The following is a 19,251-nucleotide window of genomic DNA, read 5'->3' on the forward strand; positions in this document are numbered from 1 at the left end:
ACATGTGCTTTGAAAGGTGCTTGCGCTCTGTGAGCGCTGCACATGACGCAACGGTTTGAGGTTAAATTTCCACGATGTTTTAGACGAAGACTACAATTCGTTTAGTGTAGTCAAAATTAAGGCCGCTGGAAGTTTGGTGAAAAAAAATGTGTGAAAGTGTCCGCTCCGTTTCATTTTTACGTTTATTAACCACTTGGATTCAACACTGTCAAATGTCAATCGGGTTTTGACAGTCACGGTAATTTTACCTGGGTAAATTTAACTAAATTAACTTCATTATCACAAAATATATAATTCATCATTTCTACAAACGGAAATTGATTCTAATCCCAAAGGCGCTAATTCTAAGAATTGCATCATTTTTCACTTTGTCATGTTGGCCGGCCTGCAACGATTGTGTGTTTAAAGGCGGCTAAATTTAACAGTAATTGCAACCAGATTATTGAAGTAGAAGTACGTGATGGTGTTAGTGTAGCCCCCCAAAATTTCATTCACTTGTTTACCGTCGGTATATTAATCGAGACAACAGGTCTGTAATTTGCTAGATTAAACGTCGCTCTTCATGAGTCTATTTATAAAAAATCAGTGCACACAGTACGGGTTTCATTTCGTCTTTCGCAAAAATGGGTACACAATAGCTTCAAAGTCAAGTTATTTCGAAAAATTGAAGAAGTGCGTCTGGTGGTAAGTACAATTTTTTGTTTACGCTTAAACAATGCAAAACCTCTTACCTAATTGCCTCTTTCACCCACTTTCAATGACATGCTCCAGCGAGATATACGTAATGTAACGTAAATTTTCGACAAAATCACGAGACGGTTTACATAATCTTGAAAAATAAATTCAACCAACTAATCAAACGCACTTTTACTACGTGCCGAGTAATCATCATGAGATGCACCTTTGGTAAAAAATCTGGAGCAGAGTAAACCACGTGCGTGACGTCACTTCCGTTGATAGGGTTTACTTTCCTTTTTTAATTAAGACCCTTCCCACATTTCTGTGGAATTTTTAATTTTTAATAAAATATCAAACGTAATGAATTCGCTTGCTTAGCCTTGACTTAAGTATCCTATTGAATTAATAACATACTCCTGAGACATTTTCATTATGGAACGGAAATAAGAATTGATGGGAAGATGCGTTTAAATGAAGGTCGGAATTATATTGTGACTTCTTACAAAATGTTCATCTGGTAACAATTTTGGCAAAGCTGACGCGCTAATTTTAACCGGCGTTTCGTAATTTTAAAAACGACAATAGTATCAGTGTGACATTTTCAGTATTCAAATAATCTTTACAAACTTATTAACCTTTCAAGGTTGTTAAAATTGTCGTTAAGTTAATCGGTAACAGCTTATCGCGGCCTTAAACATAACGTTGGTAATACTAAACGGTCCTTTATTTACAATTACTAGTGTTTAAACATTGCGAGAAATCATGCTAATTTGAAAATCGTAATCACCTGAAGTTTGCACATTTTAAATTTGCCCCTCACTGCGCCGCCTAGTGACAAAACTGTAAACCATGAAAACAATGACATGTTTTTAAATGGAATGCCAGGACTTCAGGAGTGTACTTAAAATCTTTTTAAGCACTTTCTACGATTGTTTGGCAGTGCACAATGGATAAATTCGTTAAAACGATAAAGAGTTTTAACACTTAAATTTGATGTTTTCTTTACATTTTAGTAGGTCGACAACACTAGGTCGCTAGAGACATTTTTTGCAAAATTCACCAATATTATATACACTGGAAAATTACAGTGGACGAGGTCCTAGTGTTTCCTTCCACAAGAACACTCTTGTGAATGACAGTTTTGTTTAATAATACGTGCGTTTCGCATTGTCCAGCTCAGCACGTGTCCGACGTGGTATCTATAGTAAACAAAAAAATGCGAATGGGAGTAATGTATTAAATAAGCATCACCCATCCCAGTACTTAGTTCGCTGTCATTATCTGATTGAAGAAAATCGTGCAAATTCGCGCATCTATAAAAATTGTGCATTTCGAAATTATTCCTCTTGGACTACTGGCAAAACCCTATTGCGCAAGGTAAGACAAATTTCAAAATAATTTGCATTTGTGGCGGTTTAAATATAAAAATAGGGCGGAATTTGGTGTAATCTTGCCCAATTGGATGCAACAGAAACTGTGTACTTTCTCTTGTTGGTGAACTTGAAAGCGTCTCTGGATCACCGCGTCCGCTACGTGATAAAAATCAGGGAGAGTTCTACGCTCCGTTAGCACATTCTTCTCTCATATCATTGTATCAATTGAATATTTATTGACGTTTTGATTAAAAAAACCCAAGCCGCCAATTCGCCAGGTTTTTCATTCAACCGATAAAGCATTTGTGAACCCTAATTTTGGCGCACAAATATTTACTTGTGATATCCATGACATCGGTTCGATCAAGAAGCTGCAATTGGCAATTGTGAGCTATTATTACTTTTATGGCCACTATAACACAATAAAAAGCTACACGTAGTTATTGTGAGGAAAATTGATGATTTTTTTTATGATGAAATTAAGCAAAATAGCAACGACCTCTGTGGAAAGTAACAGCAATTAAGTTAGCGCGTAGTCTGGTACCACCCACGTTTGGCTAGACGGTGGTATGTTTCTCTAATTCGCCGGAGGACACGGAATTTTATTCTCGAGGGGTAAAGGTAACCGCTCGAAAGGTCATTATCACGAGGCACAATTAGGAAAATTGCCGCATGACATGCGCAAGAGCAACGTAGCGAGAAACCCGCAAAATCGTGCATTTGTACAGACAGTACGGACGGTTTTTGAGCATTTGTAAGTTATAGACGTTATTTTTGTAGTTAAAATTTTTTAAATCGTCTGAATCAGCGTAATTTTGTTAGCGCCATCTAACGGAACACATTCACTGTTAATACAGCGTACAGGGCCATCTATGGAAGAAGACCATTGCCACATTTCCACAAAAAAATATAGTTTTAAGTAAAAATTTGTTATAGTTTTTATGTTTGTCATATGTCGCAGTCGGGTATTGAAAAGCCGAGCCTAAAATCCTTGAACTGCACTGTAAATTTGTTCTCAAAAAACTATTTGCAAAGCATTTAAAATGATGTGTTATTTAATATTGGAAAAGGAGTGTTGGAACGTTACGTAAGAATAAGATCTGCGTATTTAAAATTCGGGATATATTTTTTAGCAAAAAATTTTACACTCCAAATTTAATTATTAAATACTTAACAATAGTATGTGAACTTCGAAAATTGTTAATTTTCTTTAGAAACTCGTGACGTGGTAGCAGAATTGGCCGGATGACTAAAAACATTACAAGTAAATATAATAAATATTGTATATATCGTGGAAACTGACACATGATCCACAATGTAAATAAATTTATGTGCAAAGTTACAACAATCAGCCAAAACTATTTTTATCTGCAAGTCCACCCGTGAAGTAATAACTCTTAAGCAGTCATTTCAGAACATTTTTCGTCACGGCGTGCCAACACGTTTTAAATCTTTGAAAATATAACCGATTCCAAAACCGTGTCGTCCTCAAGCTGTGTCCTCAAGTTCAATCATGATGATACAGCACTAATCACACGATCGTGTATATCGTGTTGCATATATCACGACTACCAACTTGATACCATTTAATTTAAACTATGTTATCAATATTAACTGAAAGATGTCGTAACGTTTGCGATAAACCGGTTTACGATATGCACTTCACGAAATCATTGACATTGACTTAGAAATAAATACAAGTAAATTGTAATAAAAACAAAAGTAAATCCAGAAGGCTATGAAGCATTTTTTTTTAAACTACATTACGTGTAGAATACGTTGTACATTTGTATACTTATAATAATTATAAAACTTAAGTAGAGTTCTTTGTAAAAGTTTTCTAAACAGTGTTGCAAAATAGTTGGTTGCCTATTCTACAGACTGATTTACTGGAAAAATACAAAAGTTCGGTTCCTTTCTATTATGGAAAACTCTCTAATTTTAATAACAGTAAATTCGGTAATTAAATTTAATCGGGGACGTGGATTACGTGCCAGTCTACTTTTATTTATTATATTTGACATAATTATATATACGATATATTAGAGATGCGGTATGTGCGAAATTTTATTCATCACGTGAAAGTGATTTATTTTCCGCTTTGAACGCACGCCAAAACCGTTTATTTATATATAAATAAAGTTCATTGTTAGAAAACAAAGTTATTATGAATACAACGATGCAATTTGCGAAAATCGGCCTTAATTAACTGTCGCAACTGCAATCTGTTTGTATTCCCACGTGTACTGGTTGTATTAACTGAGAAAGCAGTCGTAAATAATCGAATTTAATTGACGTCACTCTATAATGACTAAGTAGAAAATTTTCTGCGAAAATAAAGCGGTGCTTGTCATGGAAACCCTAGCAGCGTTAATGGATAATGAAGAACTTGTTTTGATTTTTTAAGATCGATATGACCAGTCATTTTTATCTCTCGGTACAGAACTTTCGCATTATGGGTTGTAATGGAGAGTGGGTTTTCCAACGGCTTCAAGTAGCAAAACCAGTCCGGGTCACTTTTAGGTCCGAGTTTATTTACGTGTTTTGCAACTGAGTTCTGAAAATATGCGACTATTTAGTAAAGTAATAATGACTCAAGTTCAAGGTCGAAAAGAATCGTTAAACATCCTACTATGACTAGTATGACAAAACAATAGAATCGTTAAGTAAACGTAAAAAGCGATAACGTAGCAATTCCGAAACATTTATGGCAAACATTTGTTTGAATACTGTATTATTACAAAAATCGTTTCGCTCGTGTTAATACTTAAGACTTGATGTCACTTTTTGAATACAATGTATAGCAAAAAAAATACTTGCTACCCATATCAGAATACGCCGCTTATTCCTAAAATTCAAAAATCGTGGCTCAGACAAGTTATTAAGTCGCATCTGCCAATCGATCGAATATTTTTATTACAGAGATATTTACATCGTTTTTGCTAATTCCAAGTTAAACTAACACATAAAAACATAGTGAAAAGGAAACGACAAACAAGACGTGGTCGCCCCATGTTACAAATTTCCGTACTTCAGTTAATCAATGCGAAAATTGTAGTAAGTTTTTACGTAATTGCAACCACAGTAAATCGATTTTGTGGAAGTAATTACGCCACTTTTTCTCTGTTGTTTGAATTGGTTACAATATCGTTCGGTGTAAATCACTCAATAACTTTTTAAATAAACCTTGAGGAAGTGTCTTTAACAACACAGACGACCTTGTCTCACTCCGTAATTTAGAAATCGCGCGAAAATTTTCTAAACTACGGGAAATGCTCTCATTTTCCTATTATGACATCCCGTTCCCCAGAACCACGTACCACATTGTAACTAAAAATTTTCTTTATTTGCTTCAAAACTAATGTGTTTTTTTTTAAGTGGAAATTTTGCCAAGTTTAAGCCAGGTGCGAACTTGTATTCAACAACGTTATTATTTGACTTATCTTTTAACGTCTTGGCGAAATTCTTTGACAGTGACACATGTAAACACTTTTATTTTGTGGCCAAAGTATTGCATACATTAATATAATTGCGCGATTTTTTTATCGATACTCATACCCGTGGGACTTAATTACCCTCAGGACTATTATTTTCATTAAAGGTAATTTTCGACCTTTGTTGTCGGGTTTTCTATTTTTACGCATGATATGTCTCCTCAAACAACGGCTGCATTTCAGTGTGAAGATGATGCAAAAACAATTACTTAATTTAAATCAAGTGCGTCTAGAATGAACTGGTTTACACCTGTTGCTGCGTTAGAGTTCGTTGTAATGAAAATTTTAATCAAATTTGACGTCAAGAAATAAATCTTGTGTAAAGAACCTGTTTTAACTTTGCACGACACTTAAAGTGGCCATTTTTGGTACTAGAAGTAAATAATCGAAATTTTTCGAGTAATAATGGTGTTGATAACAACGTCCAAACAACAAAGTTTGCGTAGATTTCGCAGAACTCACACAATGTGTTACGTTTTTGTAGTCCCCGAGTCCAACGTTCAACCAGTGTTTGTTTATCTCATGCTAATCTAAACCACAGATTTGGTCAAAATGTTTGAATGCGTCATTAGCGGTAATTTTGGGCACCTGTCAAGTGTTTAATGATTCATTGCCAAAATGCAAAGTAGGATGGTCGTTGAAATAATCAGCAATTTATTTTCGTTTAACATGTGAGTGCTGATAGCTGTATACATAGTACGACACACCTGGATTATAAGCGGCCTCATCCAAAAATCTACTTTGTATAATGCGCATGTCTTTCTTATGAACACAACTCTAGTGTGTAACTCTTTAGCATACTTAATCGCGTACGAGATCGAAACAAATCCCGGTGTCACTACAATATGTAACCACACAACCTGTGAAACGTGAAATATGTTTAAGGTGACCAGATTTCAAAAGTCCGAAATCGGAACATTAGTTTCCATTTCCATCGTAATCTGATATATAACTGCTTTGAAAATTTTTAGTTGTAATATCCTAACAGTACTGACATCTGCTGACATTTAAAATAGTGCTGACAACCGTATCTATACAAGTTTTGTTCCCAAAATAAAATTACTATTCATGAAAATTAGTGATTTATCGAGGATTTATCTTTATTCTTATCAGATTTATAGAAATCGGAACATTCACGGAACGAATGTTTTAATCGGAACATTTATTGGACGAAATTGGAAATCGGAATTAGAGTATTGAAATCGGAACGTCTGGTCACCTTAAATACGTTTATGTTTACAAATGGTACAGTGGAATACGAATAGTATTTAAACAAATACTAACCAAGTTTGAAACGTCAATAATTCCGGCCTACATTTTGAGAACGTTGCAAAATTCAATATTTTGCTGAACGCAGTATATTTTGCAAACTCTAACAATTGACTAGTCTGGAGTTGCGTGCGGTAGTAAATTATAAAACCGTGCAAAAAAAGCGCTCTTCTGCAAATAATGATTTTTAATAGGTTATTCATGGTATTGTGATTCAGCTTTTTTGAACTTGTCCTCGATGATTTTGCACTTTGAGCAATTTAACCCATCGTTTTAAAGTAATTTACGGAAACTGAGATTTGCAATTTATAGTATAAACAAGATAAGGTCAAGGTTTAATTGTTTTATAATTTGTTTATAAATGTTGCCTCATCAGGTGGAACAGATTATGTACTTTGAACGGAAACTAAAGTACCGACGATTAGTACGTTTTTGAAATTATTACGATCACTTTTTAAATACGACTATTCAAAGTAATGATATAATCGAGACCAGGTACCCATAGAGGTCATTTTCGCAACAAAGAATTAAAGCTTATCAGTTTTCGAAAAAAAATTAAGTTCGACAGACTCGTGACATGAAACATGTGACTTTGCCGCCGCCAGTGGATTAGTGCTAATTAGTAAAAGTCGACGGTACGTCTTCAAAGTACCGCTAATACTGAATAATACATGATAAATTTTACGGACGGGTTTTAGATAACGCCAAATTTTTAAACTTCTTGGAATTTTTTTTTTCACCAGTAAAGTAATTTCGCAATTTTAATTATGTTATGAAAATGGTAGATTTGGAAGAATAGAACCTTTGTTCTTACAATAATTACTACCTTTTCATTCTAGTTAGGTCAGCGCTTATACATTAACATTACAACTACATATAAGTCAAATGACGTCACGCGGTAGTACCGCTGGATCCTCTTTCATGAACTCATGAGTGACTCTGCAATTTCTGCACACCCACTTTAGACGACCGTTCACTTCTAACAAGAATTTTCATAATTTTAATGATCCAGTGCTAATGACTCGATCAATTCAAAAACGATTTGTCGATGATTCCGTAAATGACACATCATGATCGCTGTCATTTATTAAATAAATGCGGCAACTAGACCGAACCCAAATTAGATGATTCATGGACATATGATGTGATGAACGCTCACCTGGAATCTGAGGGTCATCGTTCAAATGGTAATGAGTTAATGACAGAGTTGAAGGAACAAACAATTTGCGACGGACCCACTCGATGAAAAATTAGACAGCTATTCATAAATCTTTAATGGGTGGCGTATGTAAATGAGGTGACAATTATCTGATGAGTTTCTAGGAAACCGAGAACGGTGGCTATGAGTAGAAAGTGACTTAAGTCAACAAAATAGCAGCCGATTTAAGTGGTTTTAAAATTTCGCAAAAATGTAACCGTCTTTCAAATGCAACGAGACATCCAAAATGGCGTTTTGAAGCATTCGATTCCTTGAGGCATGCATAAAATGCTTGGTATTGATAATAGTACTGTTGGATTGAAAGTCATGTTCCATAATTCGGTAACTGCGCTATACTTAAGTCTGAATTATGGGATTTCGTTTCTGGTGCTAAACCCATGAAGCTTGAAATTAAATGTATTATATAAATTGACGGGTTGGGGAACACTTCACACTATAAAACTTGGTAGACATCGTTCTTTAGTTATTTTATCACTCTGATCATGATCAATATCGAGTCCAAATCTCAATATGTATCCTAAGGTACATTTTTGTCTATTTTGCGTGACAATTTTCTACTGGCTCAGAATATACGTTTCACACGTCGCATGTCATAAATTATGTTTTTTGATGTTAATAATACGCACTTTGGTTTTTCTGTCCCTATATCGCTAATTTACATTAAGGTGACCAGACGTTCCGACTTGATCGGAACTGTACCGATTTCAATACTTTAAATCCGATTTCAAATTTCATCCAATAAATGTTCCGATTAAATCATTTGTTCCGTGAATGTTCCGATTTCTATAAATCTGATAAGAATAAAGATAAATCCTCGGATAAATCACTAATTTTCATGAATAGTAACTTTATTTTGTGAAAAATTGGGAACAAAATTTGTATCGATACGGTTGTCAGCGCTGTTTTAAATCTCAGCAGATGTCAGTACTGTTAGTATATTACAAGTAAAAATGTTCAAAGCAGTTATATATCAGATTACGATGGAAATGGAAACTAATGTTCCGATTGCGGACTTCTGAAATCTGGTCACCTTAATTTACATACAACACAAAACATCTGATATTCTGATTGAATTTCGTAATATATTACTTGCACAAAGCACATAGTTTAGCTTTGAGTCACCCATGGCAAAAAATCGTTATATAACCTAAAGCTGAAAATTTGCATTTTCAGCGTGTGGACGAAAAACAAGGTTCTTGGACTTGGCTTGAAACGCAGACGTCATGGAGCATCTGCGGTTATGTATAGAAATAACTCCTGAAATATCAAGTGCTGATTGTTGTCACGTTGGTCTGTTGGGCGTTTTAATTACACATAACTAAACAATTTCGGTCAATCGGTTTACGCATTTCATTCAAAAATACACTTTTATGACTTCTGCCGTCACACGTGGCGATATTTTTACGCCTGAGTTAATTGCCGGCTGCATTTATGCGTAATTGGTGAAGTTCAAAGTCAATGGTGTGAGTAATGGAGGGTGGAATTGCAGAAACAATGTTCTTCCTTGACGATGTAAGCTTCCATAGGAAGTCGTCGGTAATTCAAAGCGTATTGCACCACGGCGATGCGGTGACCTCCGTGTCCACCAGACTTGACCCTTCAAGATCCTTTCAAATACGCCGCTCACGTCGAAAATTATTTTTGGCGCATAGTAACTTAAAAGTGTGCTAGTCTTCGATAAAAAATTCTAATTCACTTTTCGTGACTGACGTTCGTTTTGAATACAATGCGCTGTCTTCCTCGCCGATAATTAACTTTGTTTATGATTGTTCTACGTTTTTAAGTTAGAACATGAGTGAAAGACACGGTTGAAGGGCAGTAAAGGTAATTATGATTTATCGACAATGTTATCTTTGTATAGTCTACTTCTACATGAGGTTATCGAATCGTACGAGTCTAATTTGTAGCAATTAACGTTTACTAAGCGCGCATTCTTCTAGTAATTATATTTGCACGAAATAAGCCGGGATCTCGAATGTATAAAGCAAACAGAAGACTTTGTGTTATAAAAATTACGCCATTGTTAGAATTAGAGCTGTCATTGTTAACATCTAAACGTGTTTTGATAGTTTTATAATTTGCCAACAATTTATTTGCACACTAAAATATTTGACACGCGTAAACATAGAATTTTTAAGGAAGAGGTATTTCCAAATCCATGTAAATAATAAAACCTAGAATTATTTGCAATTTCGAAAATACTGATATCTGATCTAATTTATTGATCTATTACGCTGTCTAAATATTTTTGGGTTTTTTTAATTTCGATACATTTTATCTAATTCTATTGAATATAATGTAATAGGCGAACAACCTTTTCTAATCAAAATGGTGTAGAAATCTAAATTGAAATTTCTAAATCTCCAGATTGTAAATAATTTTTTTATTCCATTGACATTCTCTGGTAACCGATGCTTGCCTTTTTCTGATTCAAGGTCACGCAATCGGCCCTCTTTGTTGCATAGTCTACCTATACATTAACCACATTTTCTTTGCCATCAGCTGCCACACACCTTCAATACCGGTTTTTATGTAGCTAAAAAAATTTATGTTCGTCTTTGTATCTAACATGTTCAGTTACTGGAAATAATGACTAAGTGACTATCCCAATCATAAAAAGACTTGATTCGAAGAAAGATTGAAGGGGGATTATTTTTTTAAACTCAGGTTTTTTTTAATTACGTATAGGTTGTGATAAAAATTCAATTTGTAAACACCTTGTAAATTAATTATGACAATCGTAGCTTGTTTACTAGGGGCTTACGTGCTTTTTGGGTTTTTTTAATTTCATGTGTTGATAAAAATTCAATTAGTAAACACCTTGTAAATTAATTATGATAATCCTAGCTTATTTGCTAGCGACGTACGTGCTTTTATCGTCATTGTATTCACATGAAGTTCAAGTTTCAAAGAATTGCGAATTAGGGAGATGGTGATTCTTCTAACCCTACTTTTATTTTTCTGCAGTCGAACCATTCTGGTTACTTTCAAGGCTAGCACACCTACGAGTACTGGTCTAAAAAATATAATAAAATTAACTTATTCACCAATCCTATGGCAAAGTTTGACGGCCTTTGTCTCCAGACAAAAATGCGTTATATAACCTTTCTCACCTGCGCGAACACAGACTGTAAAAAGACGTAATTTGTACATTGATTTCATCAGAAATCTCAATATATGTCTCTTGCTTCTGTTTACCATGCGTAATGAACAGTGGAATTTTCTGAATGCGAAAATTATTCCATATTAGGGATTCGAAGTGTAAATTAAGTGATTGGAACAGAAATAGACTTTTCCAGTCGAATCCAATTAGAAACAAATACGAAATGGCGACGCTTGATTACATCTTGGATCACTGAACATAACCTTTTCTCCAATAATTGTGCGATAATTGAGGAAATTTGAAAAAAATCGCTTTTCCACACGTTTGTAAATACCTCATTAAGGTTTATGAATATGGAATAATACGCGTAAATGTCATGCGAACCTGTTTGTCAAACCGCATCAAACCAGTTGATACTTATTGTTGTTAAAAAAAAACGGATGAAACTTTTTGTAATGCTTTCCTGTTGTAATTAAATGTATTGTGGTTAATAAACGACTTTGATTAGCAAGCGAAGCCCTTAAAAGACTTAATTACACTTTAATTGTTTCTAAAGAAACATAGCTCTTTATACACCTAAGATTGCACGATTTTGCATGACCTGATTTATTTTCATGGAACTGTTCTAAACAAAGAAGGTTATTTTTTGTCGGCGATCTCTTCACAGTGCAACAGTAATTTGTTTAATTAAGCACTCCAAAAGGTATTGTTTTCAATCACGTGCACTATTCATGAATTTCTCCACAATAACTACATATGTCAACTTTAGAGACTGTTTTTCACAGACGATTTTTTCTATTTGTTCTGATTAGTTCGTATAAACATTATTGTTGACCTTCTACTCACACCACTATTTGATGATTATCCTTGACAATATAAATCGAAAATTCTATTGTTTGCTTTTTCCAGTCCAAAATCATGTTTGCTAAAAGCCTGCTCACACTAGATCAACGCAGACGAGTTATTTTTGCTTGCACTAGTGGAAGTTGGCCTTTAGCTGTCACAGTTCATGTAAAAATGTTCTCCAAGTTTTAGCCATTTCTATTAAATCTGTATTTTGACCCCATTTCTTTTGACAGTGCTCAAGGATTTCTGGTAGCGAACGTAATACTCGTAGAGCTACTGTTATTTATATTAATTAGAAGGAAGAAATGGTTGACCTTGCCTTAACATTAAAATGCTATAGTAGGCCCGACATCGTTTTTATCGCGTAAAAGTGGCATTCAAGAGTGCTATTTTTGCAGCAATTCAATTCGTGCCAGATCGAACAGATGTTTTAGACCTTCAGGCATCTGTTTTTCTAAACGGTAGTGCTATTTTCTGATCCTTTGCCTCATTGAAGAAAAAGAGAAGAGAACTTGCTATTCTAGGTTAAAAAAAAACAGCTGTAGGGCTACCTGCTATCTTTCTTGGTACAATTAGAATCATACTGGACATGGGGGATATTTTGCTGTTTGTTTAAAAACTTGGAAAGGGATTACGTAAAGTTGCATTTTTAGAACCGCAATAATAATTTATCCCGTCTATAGTTTGTTCCCAGAAATTTACGCATGAAGTATTTTTTTAATCTGATGCAACAGCGGATTTGACATCATTTTAGACTTTGGAATTTGTGTCTGCATAGCGATGTTATCGCAAATTGCACCAATTAAAACAATGGTGACATGCCCCACCTCCATTGTAATCTAATCGCAAATTCTAAAGTTGGAGGTGTGTAACTATGTGTCAAAATCCACGTTTTTGCAAATTCCAAGTATATGGCCGTTTGCAAATCATGTTACGTTATGTTTAGGGACCATTGCATCATTCTCTTGTATTGCCACATTTGGGCCCTGTGTGACGACTACGGTTAGTAAAAGAGGGATTTAGCGAATTCCCATGCGTGAGTTGTAGATATCCGGTCTGTGGCCCGCGGCACGTTTTTTGTCGGTTTTCCTTTTATTGTTTGTTTAGCGATTTCTTGAACAGGTGACTTGCAACTAGTGGTAGGTGTGTTCGCACCTCCCAGCCAATAGGAATCGAGAATTATGGGGGCACGGCGCTTACGTCACGACCACACTGCTTACGTCAGCAGTTGCACAAGCATCACCTGCTCAGCGCTGTCGGCTCTATATCAGTCCGTTCCCCTTGTTCATTGCGGTTGTGTAGCAAAGTCATTCAGACGGAAGTGTCATAAATACGCGATCGGTCGTCCGCTGAAATTTTTTTAAATTGGAAAAAATTTTCATTTCGCAGGAATGACCAAGAAGAATCTGTGTTCACTACGACTACTGCAATTCACCGTTTGAAAAATAAAATAGTTCCTTCAAGAACTTTTTCGAGAACGTAAGCTGCGTTTGAAGACTTAGTGACTAACTTGTGACAGTGCGTGACTGTAGTACAACTAAAAAGTAGACATGAGCAAATTAAGGTGTTGTGCGGTGGTGCTCAGCCTGGCCCTAATTTGCATCTGTGATGATTCTCTACCCCCACCATGTGATAGGTAAGTTCTCACCTTGCAACTGCCCTTCAGTACTCGAGATCTCCTTGAAGGGAAACCTTGTCCAGTCTACTCTTGCATCGTAAATTTTTTCAAGCACAATGCAAGCCGATATAGGCCAGGTTGAGCGGTCCTGCCGCTCCTGGCTTTCCGCCAGTCGCGCTTTTAATCCAACAAATGTTACAGTGACATCTACTGCTATGGCCCACTTCTTGATACCATCCAAAGGGCAAAAATCCACAAAGATTCCAAAACTTTTGTCGACATGAAACTGAGGTACTCACCGAAGGAAACGCTCGCGCGGTTCGACGAATTCATGGCCAAGCATAACAATAAACCCAACAAAGTGGCCGTCAGGCGTTTCGTCAACACAACTTTCGAACCAGAAGGACAGGAATTCGAAAAATGGTACCCCCAAGACTGGATCGAAGACCCAAAATTTTTGGAGAGGATCGAAGATAAGGAGTTCAGAGAGTGGGCGTCGGATTTGAATGTTTATTGGAAGAAACTGGGAAGGAAGATGAAGAAGGACGTCGAAATGAACCAGCAATTGTACAGTATTATATGGGTACCAAATCCTGTGATAGTACCAGGCGGGAGGTTCCGAGAATTTTACTACTGGGATTCGTACTGGATCGTGCAGGGGCTCTTATTGTCGGAGATGTACGGAACCGTGAAAGGCATGCTCGAGAATTTCCTCTACATTGTGAAAAACTATGGCCACATACCGAACGGCGGTCGAATTTATTATCAACAAAGATCTCAACCCCCTCTGATGATTCCAATGATCAAATCGTACTACGAATTTACGAACGATAAAGAGTTCATTAAAACGAACCTTCCCATTATGGAGATGGAATTTGAGTACTGGCTCACCAATCACAATAGAACTGTTACCGTGGACGGGGTGAATTACACTTTGGCTGCGTACGGCGATAGATCCAAAGGACCAAGACCCGAATCCTACTCAGAGGACGTAGAAGCAGCGGAAAAACTCAAAGACGAAGAACAGATAGAAAACTTTTACTCGGAATTGAAAGCAGCTGCGGAATCCGGTTGGGATTTCTCGAGTCGTTGGTTTGTCCTAAATGCGACTAACAAAGGTAAACTGGATCATCAATGAAGTCGTCCCATAATAACTAATTCTTTTTAGGCAACTTACTCAACACAAAAATCCGTTCTATCATCCCGGTGGACTTAAACGCGATGATGTACTGGAACGCCGTTCTCCTTTCCGAGTTTCACAATATCGTGGGTACCCCAGAAAAAGCCGCGTATTACGAAAAAATCGCCAAAAACTGGCTGGAAGCCGTGACTGCGGTGCTATGGCACGAAGAAGTGGGCGTATGGCTCGATTATGACATGTCGAACTCGGTAAAACGGGACTACTTTTACCCTAGCAATATCGCACCGCTTTGGACGGGGTGCTACAAGGAGAGCGAAAAAGACAAAATAGTACGACTGGTACTCAAGTATTTGCAAAACAAGAACATTATGATGTACCCTGGCGGTATTCCTACGACTGTTGAACATACCGGTGAACAATGGGACTATCCGAATGCCTGGCCACCACTACAACACATGATGGTAGTGGGCTTGAACAACACAGGCGATCCCGTTGCACAAAGACTTGCCTTCGAAATCGCGGAAACGTGGGTGCGCTCCAACTACAAAGCATACAAATCGTCTAACACCATGTTCGAAAAGGTACTTGGTTGTACTTTGTTTTGGGTCCGTGATCATCCATTTTATTACAGTATGATGCGACCAATCCTGGGAGTCGTGGCGGCGGCGGCGAGTACGATATCCAAGAAGGTTTCGGCTGGACCAACGGAATCATCCTCGAGTTTTTATACAAGTACTACAACAAACTCACAGTAGACGATCCACCATCGCCGACTCCGAAACCGGTGTACGCGTCTGCCATGAATTCCTCTAAACCGGCAGCCAGTAGTTTTAGCCAGATTTCACCCATATTGATAGCGTTGATGATTTCTCTAACGGCAGGATTCATAGGGTGAGGTAGGTCGACAATGTCGTAGAACATTCTTGATTCTAATTTTTTTTTTTTTGTTTCAGGACTTTCTTTAATTGGAGTTCTTTTATAGACAAACGATGACTAGATCATTTAGCCACTTCTGGCTACATCCGTGATATTTATATTCTCGTCATTTGTTTCTTGTGCCCTAAGCTTTGATCACACTTACAAGCACGAACGAGGCTAGGCGAAACCGAACGGATACCTCTGTAAAGTGGTCGCTGAAGTGGCGAGAAACGTGCATGTTCGAATTCGCCTTGCTTCGGCGTTAGGTGTGTAAGTTTAGTTAGCTCAGGGTACATCTAAAAATTAGTTTATTTATTTATAGATCAATATTAAAAAAAAAGTATTATCCTCAGTTCCTCATTAGTGTTAACTACTTAGTAGAGTAGGTAAAACCAAATATTGACTCGACGTACCATTTGGGGAATACTATGCAATTGTGATTTTTTTTGTTATTAACTGACTGTTGAGGACTTGCGCAGTGAGATAGGTCCTATAAGGACACGCTCTATTACTAGTGATACTTTAATGTAGCTGTAATATTTAATAAAAAAATAATTACAATAATAAAAACCATCCTCCTTTTCCTGTGTGCTAATAATAGTGAGAATGAGCCTTTCGTGCTACCATTATTAAAATCAAACTCTTACATAACAGAAGTTGTCTTGCATGAAGCATATAAATACTAACAGTTGAAATTAATCACAGACCTTGAAGTTTCATGCGAATATATACCCAACGTTGTGCGATACGTCGCAAGATGTCACTGACATCGTTAAAAAATTTAATATACAACAAAAATGAAATTTCAAGCGAGGAAATTACAAATTTGTGTGTAATTCGACTTGTATGAGTTCCTATCCCACACAACTCCTCCCACTAACCCCGTCTGCGGTTTTTAACCATCTTAATAACTTAATAGGCTCATAAATACTTACGTGTCGATAGTAATCAAACAACTTTTTGGATGTCTGACCTAACAGCTCTTTCTGTTTAGGGTATGCATCTATAAAAGACGCAACCAAGGTGGTGATTCTAAAAAGCAGCAGAGGCCTTCCAGATCGCGCTACACGGAACTCAAGAGTATATCACCAAAACGTACGAGAAGCGCCAGATAATTGTAACACGACATATCGTCGAGTGATAAGTTTCGAATTAGTTTGTGCAATGTCGACCAAGCCGGGTTGCTTTGGTTTGATCCGGCTCAAAGGACAATTAGCCAAAAGAAGCTTCCAACGATTTGCAGTTTAAGTTCACGTTTGACGTAGCGCATCTGTGTTTGCTCATATAAATAGTATTATGTAATTTAATTGTCTGCGAATAAGCAAACCACAAAAGTGCCTACGTTAGACGAATGTTAAGGTATAGTACAAGTTTAGTTAATTTTCCTCGGTGTATTGTACTAGGTAGAGATCTTACAGCCGTCTTTTGTACACTTATATCTTCCTTGTATAAAATGTGATATCTAAGTCATATCGTGTAAGATCGATCAATGTATATAACCAGCTGGTACTGGGGACTCATTTTGGACACGATGCTTCGACTGCATAAAAGACAATACTTGGTTGTGATCTTTACGGTTAACTAATTTATTTTTATTTATTGTATCGTAGTACAATGTGACTGAAAAATAATCAAAATTTATTTGTTCTTGATTTTAGGTTATAGTGTAGTTTTAAAATTACTACCTTGTGATAATGTTGAGAAGCCTCGCGTCCAACTTAACCGTTTCATATGATCACAATACTAAAGCTGAGTCCCAGTTCATTTTAAGATTTTAGACTTAGTGTCCAGCGATTTATTAAGCCGTGTACAATTTTATTAAATAAATTTATTTATTATTTATTCACAATTTTAGTTGAATTGTAGATCATAATAGACGAATTTATTTATTTCTAGCGGAATCATGACTATAGTAATATTAGATTTAGTCCACTTTGACACATCGAGATGCCAAATGTATAAGACGACTCGAATAGTTTTGATATTATTGCCAATTTGTGTCTTATAGCCAAATTAGGATTTAATATGAAAACAGACTCCAAGTTATAATTAAATATATATAGCAGGATGTAATGATATGTGTACAGAATATATGTTACATGTATTATAAGCATTTGCTGTGATTAAGCCGAGCTAAAACACGTTCAAATATATTTGATAAATAATTGTGTGAAATAAAATATATCGACCAAATTTTTGGTTTTTTTTTTATTACATCATCCCATTGTACATAACGTCGTTCTGACAAATTGGATTATAATTCCGATTTTGATAAAGCGGCAAACGTCAACGCCTTCTTTGATGTAGCAGTCGTGATTATAATACGAAATAAGGTAGACTGAGGTAAGTGAGCTAAACGTTTTTATTACCTTCTGGGTAACAGTTTACGCATTCACGAAATATTTTAAACACTTAAATCGATGTGCGTTCTGAAGGACGTACACTTTTGTAATTCCACTTGAAGTGAACTTTTAAGTTGCATTTTTATGTTCTCCCGAGCATAACTTAAGATCCTAAATACGATATTGAATTAGCCTCAGGAAGTAGCAATAGATTGACCTTAAATTTATTTATTTAGATTAATAATATCCAACGTAGTCTATTTTTAACCTGTAAAGTGATTATATTATTAGCCCTAATATAATAAACAAAACCGCTACTAGTGTCGATTTTTAAATAAGAGACCTCGTGTGCAAGGCTGTTCCTCAGTTTCAAGAAAAATATGTATAAAAAACGCCCCACTTTGCTAATAATTAATTTTTTAATTATCGTAATTACTTTGATTAAAAAACGGAAGTAATGGAAGTGGCCATCGGTACGCACTTTTTAGACAACATAATTGCACTCACTGTCCTTAGTTTTCTTCAACTAAAAGCAATATTCGTTTTAAGTATGGGGGAATGTTTAATCAGTGCAATTTGAGATAATTAAGTTTTTTAATAAGTGTAGGTATAATTACTTAAACAAGGTTATCTTATCTTTGTGCCGTTATTGGAATTGTGAGAAAATTATTGGTTCTATAATTTTCTGTAACTTATTCACTAAACTTCTTTGAAAACTGTTTTTATAGTCACGTTAGATCTGTAATACGGTACGAGACGTCAGTGATCGTAATATCGAAAGTCCGAAATTATATGCCTTCGACACAAAATATGTAAAACATTTCCATTTTTCTACAAAATATTCCATAAATGCTGTAAAACAACAAAAAACTCCACCCATGTAGTCATGGAATACCTGTTTTATTAATCGTACACATGGGACTACAATTTACATACATAAGCATAATGCAGATAAAACAGTTACTGGTTTGCTCTATTCACTTTACTGTAAAAACCATTTATAACTAAACGCTTTTCGGTATTTTAATACTTTGCCGTTTATATGTTAATGTAAAATGTATTATGTTGAAAAAACCTCATTCAAGGTTACGAATGTAATCACTCCATGTCACAGCACTGATTACATCCACTTCGAAAACAACTTTATACTTAAAGTCACCATTTGTCTCTAAAAACCAAACAGTGTTTTCAAATTTTTATGTAGATATGACTATGAAACAAATGAAACAGCTTTAACTGGTTTTAATTTA

General features: G+C 35.9%; 1 protein-coding gene across 2 annotated transcripts; it reads left to right on the forward strand.

Moving 5' to 3' along the window:
* The first annotated feature begins 334 nt into the window (after positions 1–334).
* Positions 335–17,852, forward strand: LOC135141782 (trehalase-like). 2 transcript variants are annotated; one of them, XM_064073221.1, is made up of 6 exons: positions 335–684; positions 13,372–13,618; positions 13,802–14,718; positions 14,769–15,322; positions 15,373–15,632; positions 16,654–17,852. In XM_064073221.1, the coding sequence occupies exons 2-6, from the start codon at positions 13,533–13,535 to the stop codon at positions 16,772–16,774; spliced, it is 1,938 nt and encodes a 645-aa protein (XP_063929291.1). In that variant the 5' UTR covers positions 335–684; positions 13,372–13,532; the 3' UTR covers positions 16,775–17,852. The 2 variants fall into 2 exon arrangements, with proteins under 2 accessions (XP_063929291.1, XP_063929292.1); XM_064073222.1 differs by lacking the exons at positions 335–684; positions 16,654–17,852 and adding an exon at positions 15,695–16,229 and having other exon boundaries at positions 13,251–13,618; positions 15,373–15,637.
* The last annotated feature ends 1,399 nt before the right edge of the window (positions 17,853–19,251 follow it).

Source organism: Zophobas morio, unplaced genomic scaffold (assembly GCF_036711695.1).
Source record: "Zophobas morio isolate AGI-343-1 ecotype UQ-CSIRO unplaced genomic scaffold, CSIRO_AGI_Zmor_V1 ptg000044l, whole genome shotgun sequence".
Taxonomy (NCBI): domain Eukaryota; kingdom Metazoa; phylum Arthropoda; class Insecta; order Coleoptera; family Tenebrionidae; genus Zophobas; species Zophobas morio.

Coding starts and splice junctions, on each gene's coding strand:
- LOC135141782 (XM_064073221.1), top strand. CDS start 13,533: ATGAGCAAATTAAGGTGTTGTGCGGTGGTGCTCAGCCTGGCCCTAATT. Junction 13,619..13,801: donor CTACCCCCACCATGTGATAG/GTAAGTTCTCAC, acceptor CAAATGTTACAG/TGACATCTACTGCTATGGCC. Junction 14,719..14,768: donor CCTAAATGCGACTAACAAAG/GTAAACTGGATC, acceptor AATTCTTTTTAG/GCAACTTACTCAACACAAAA.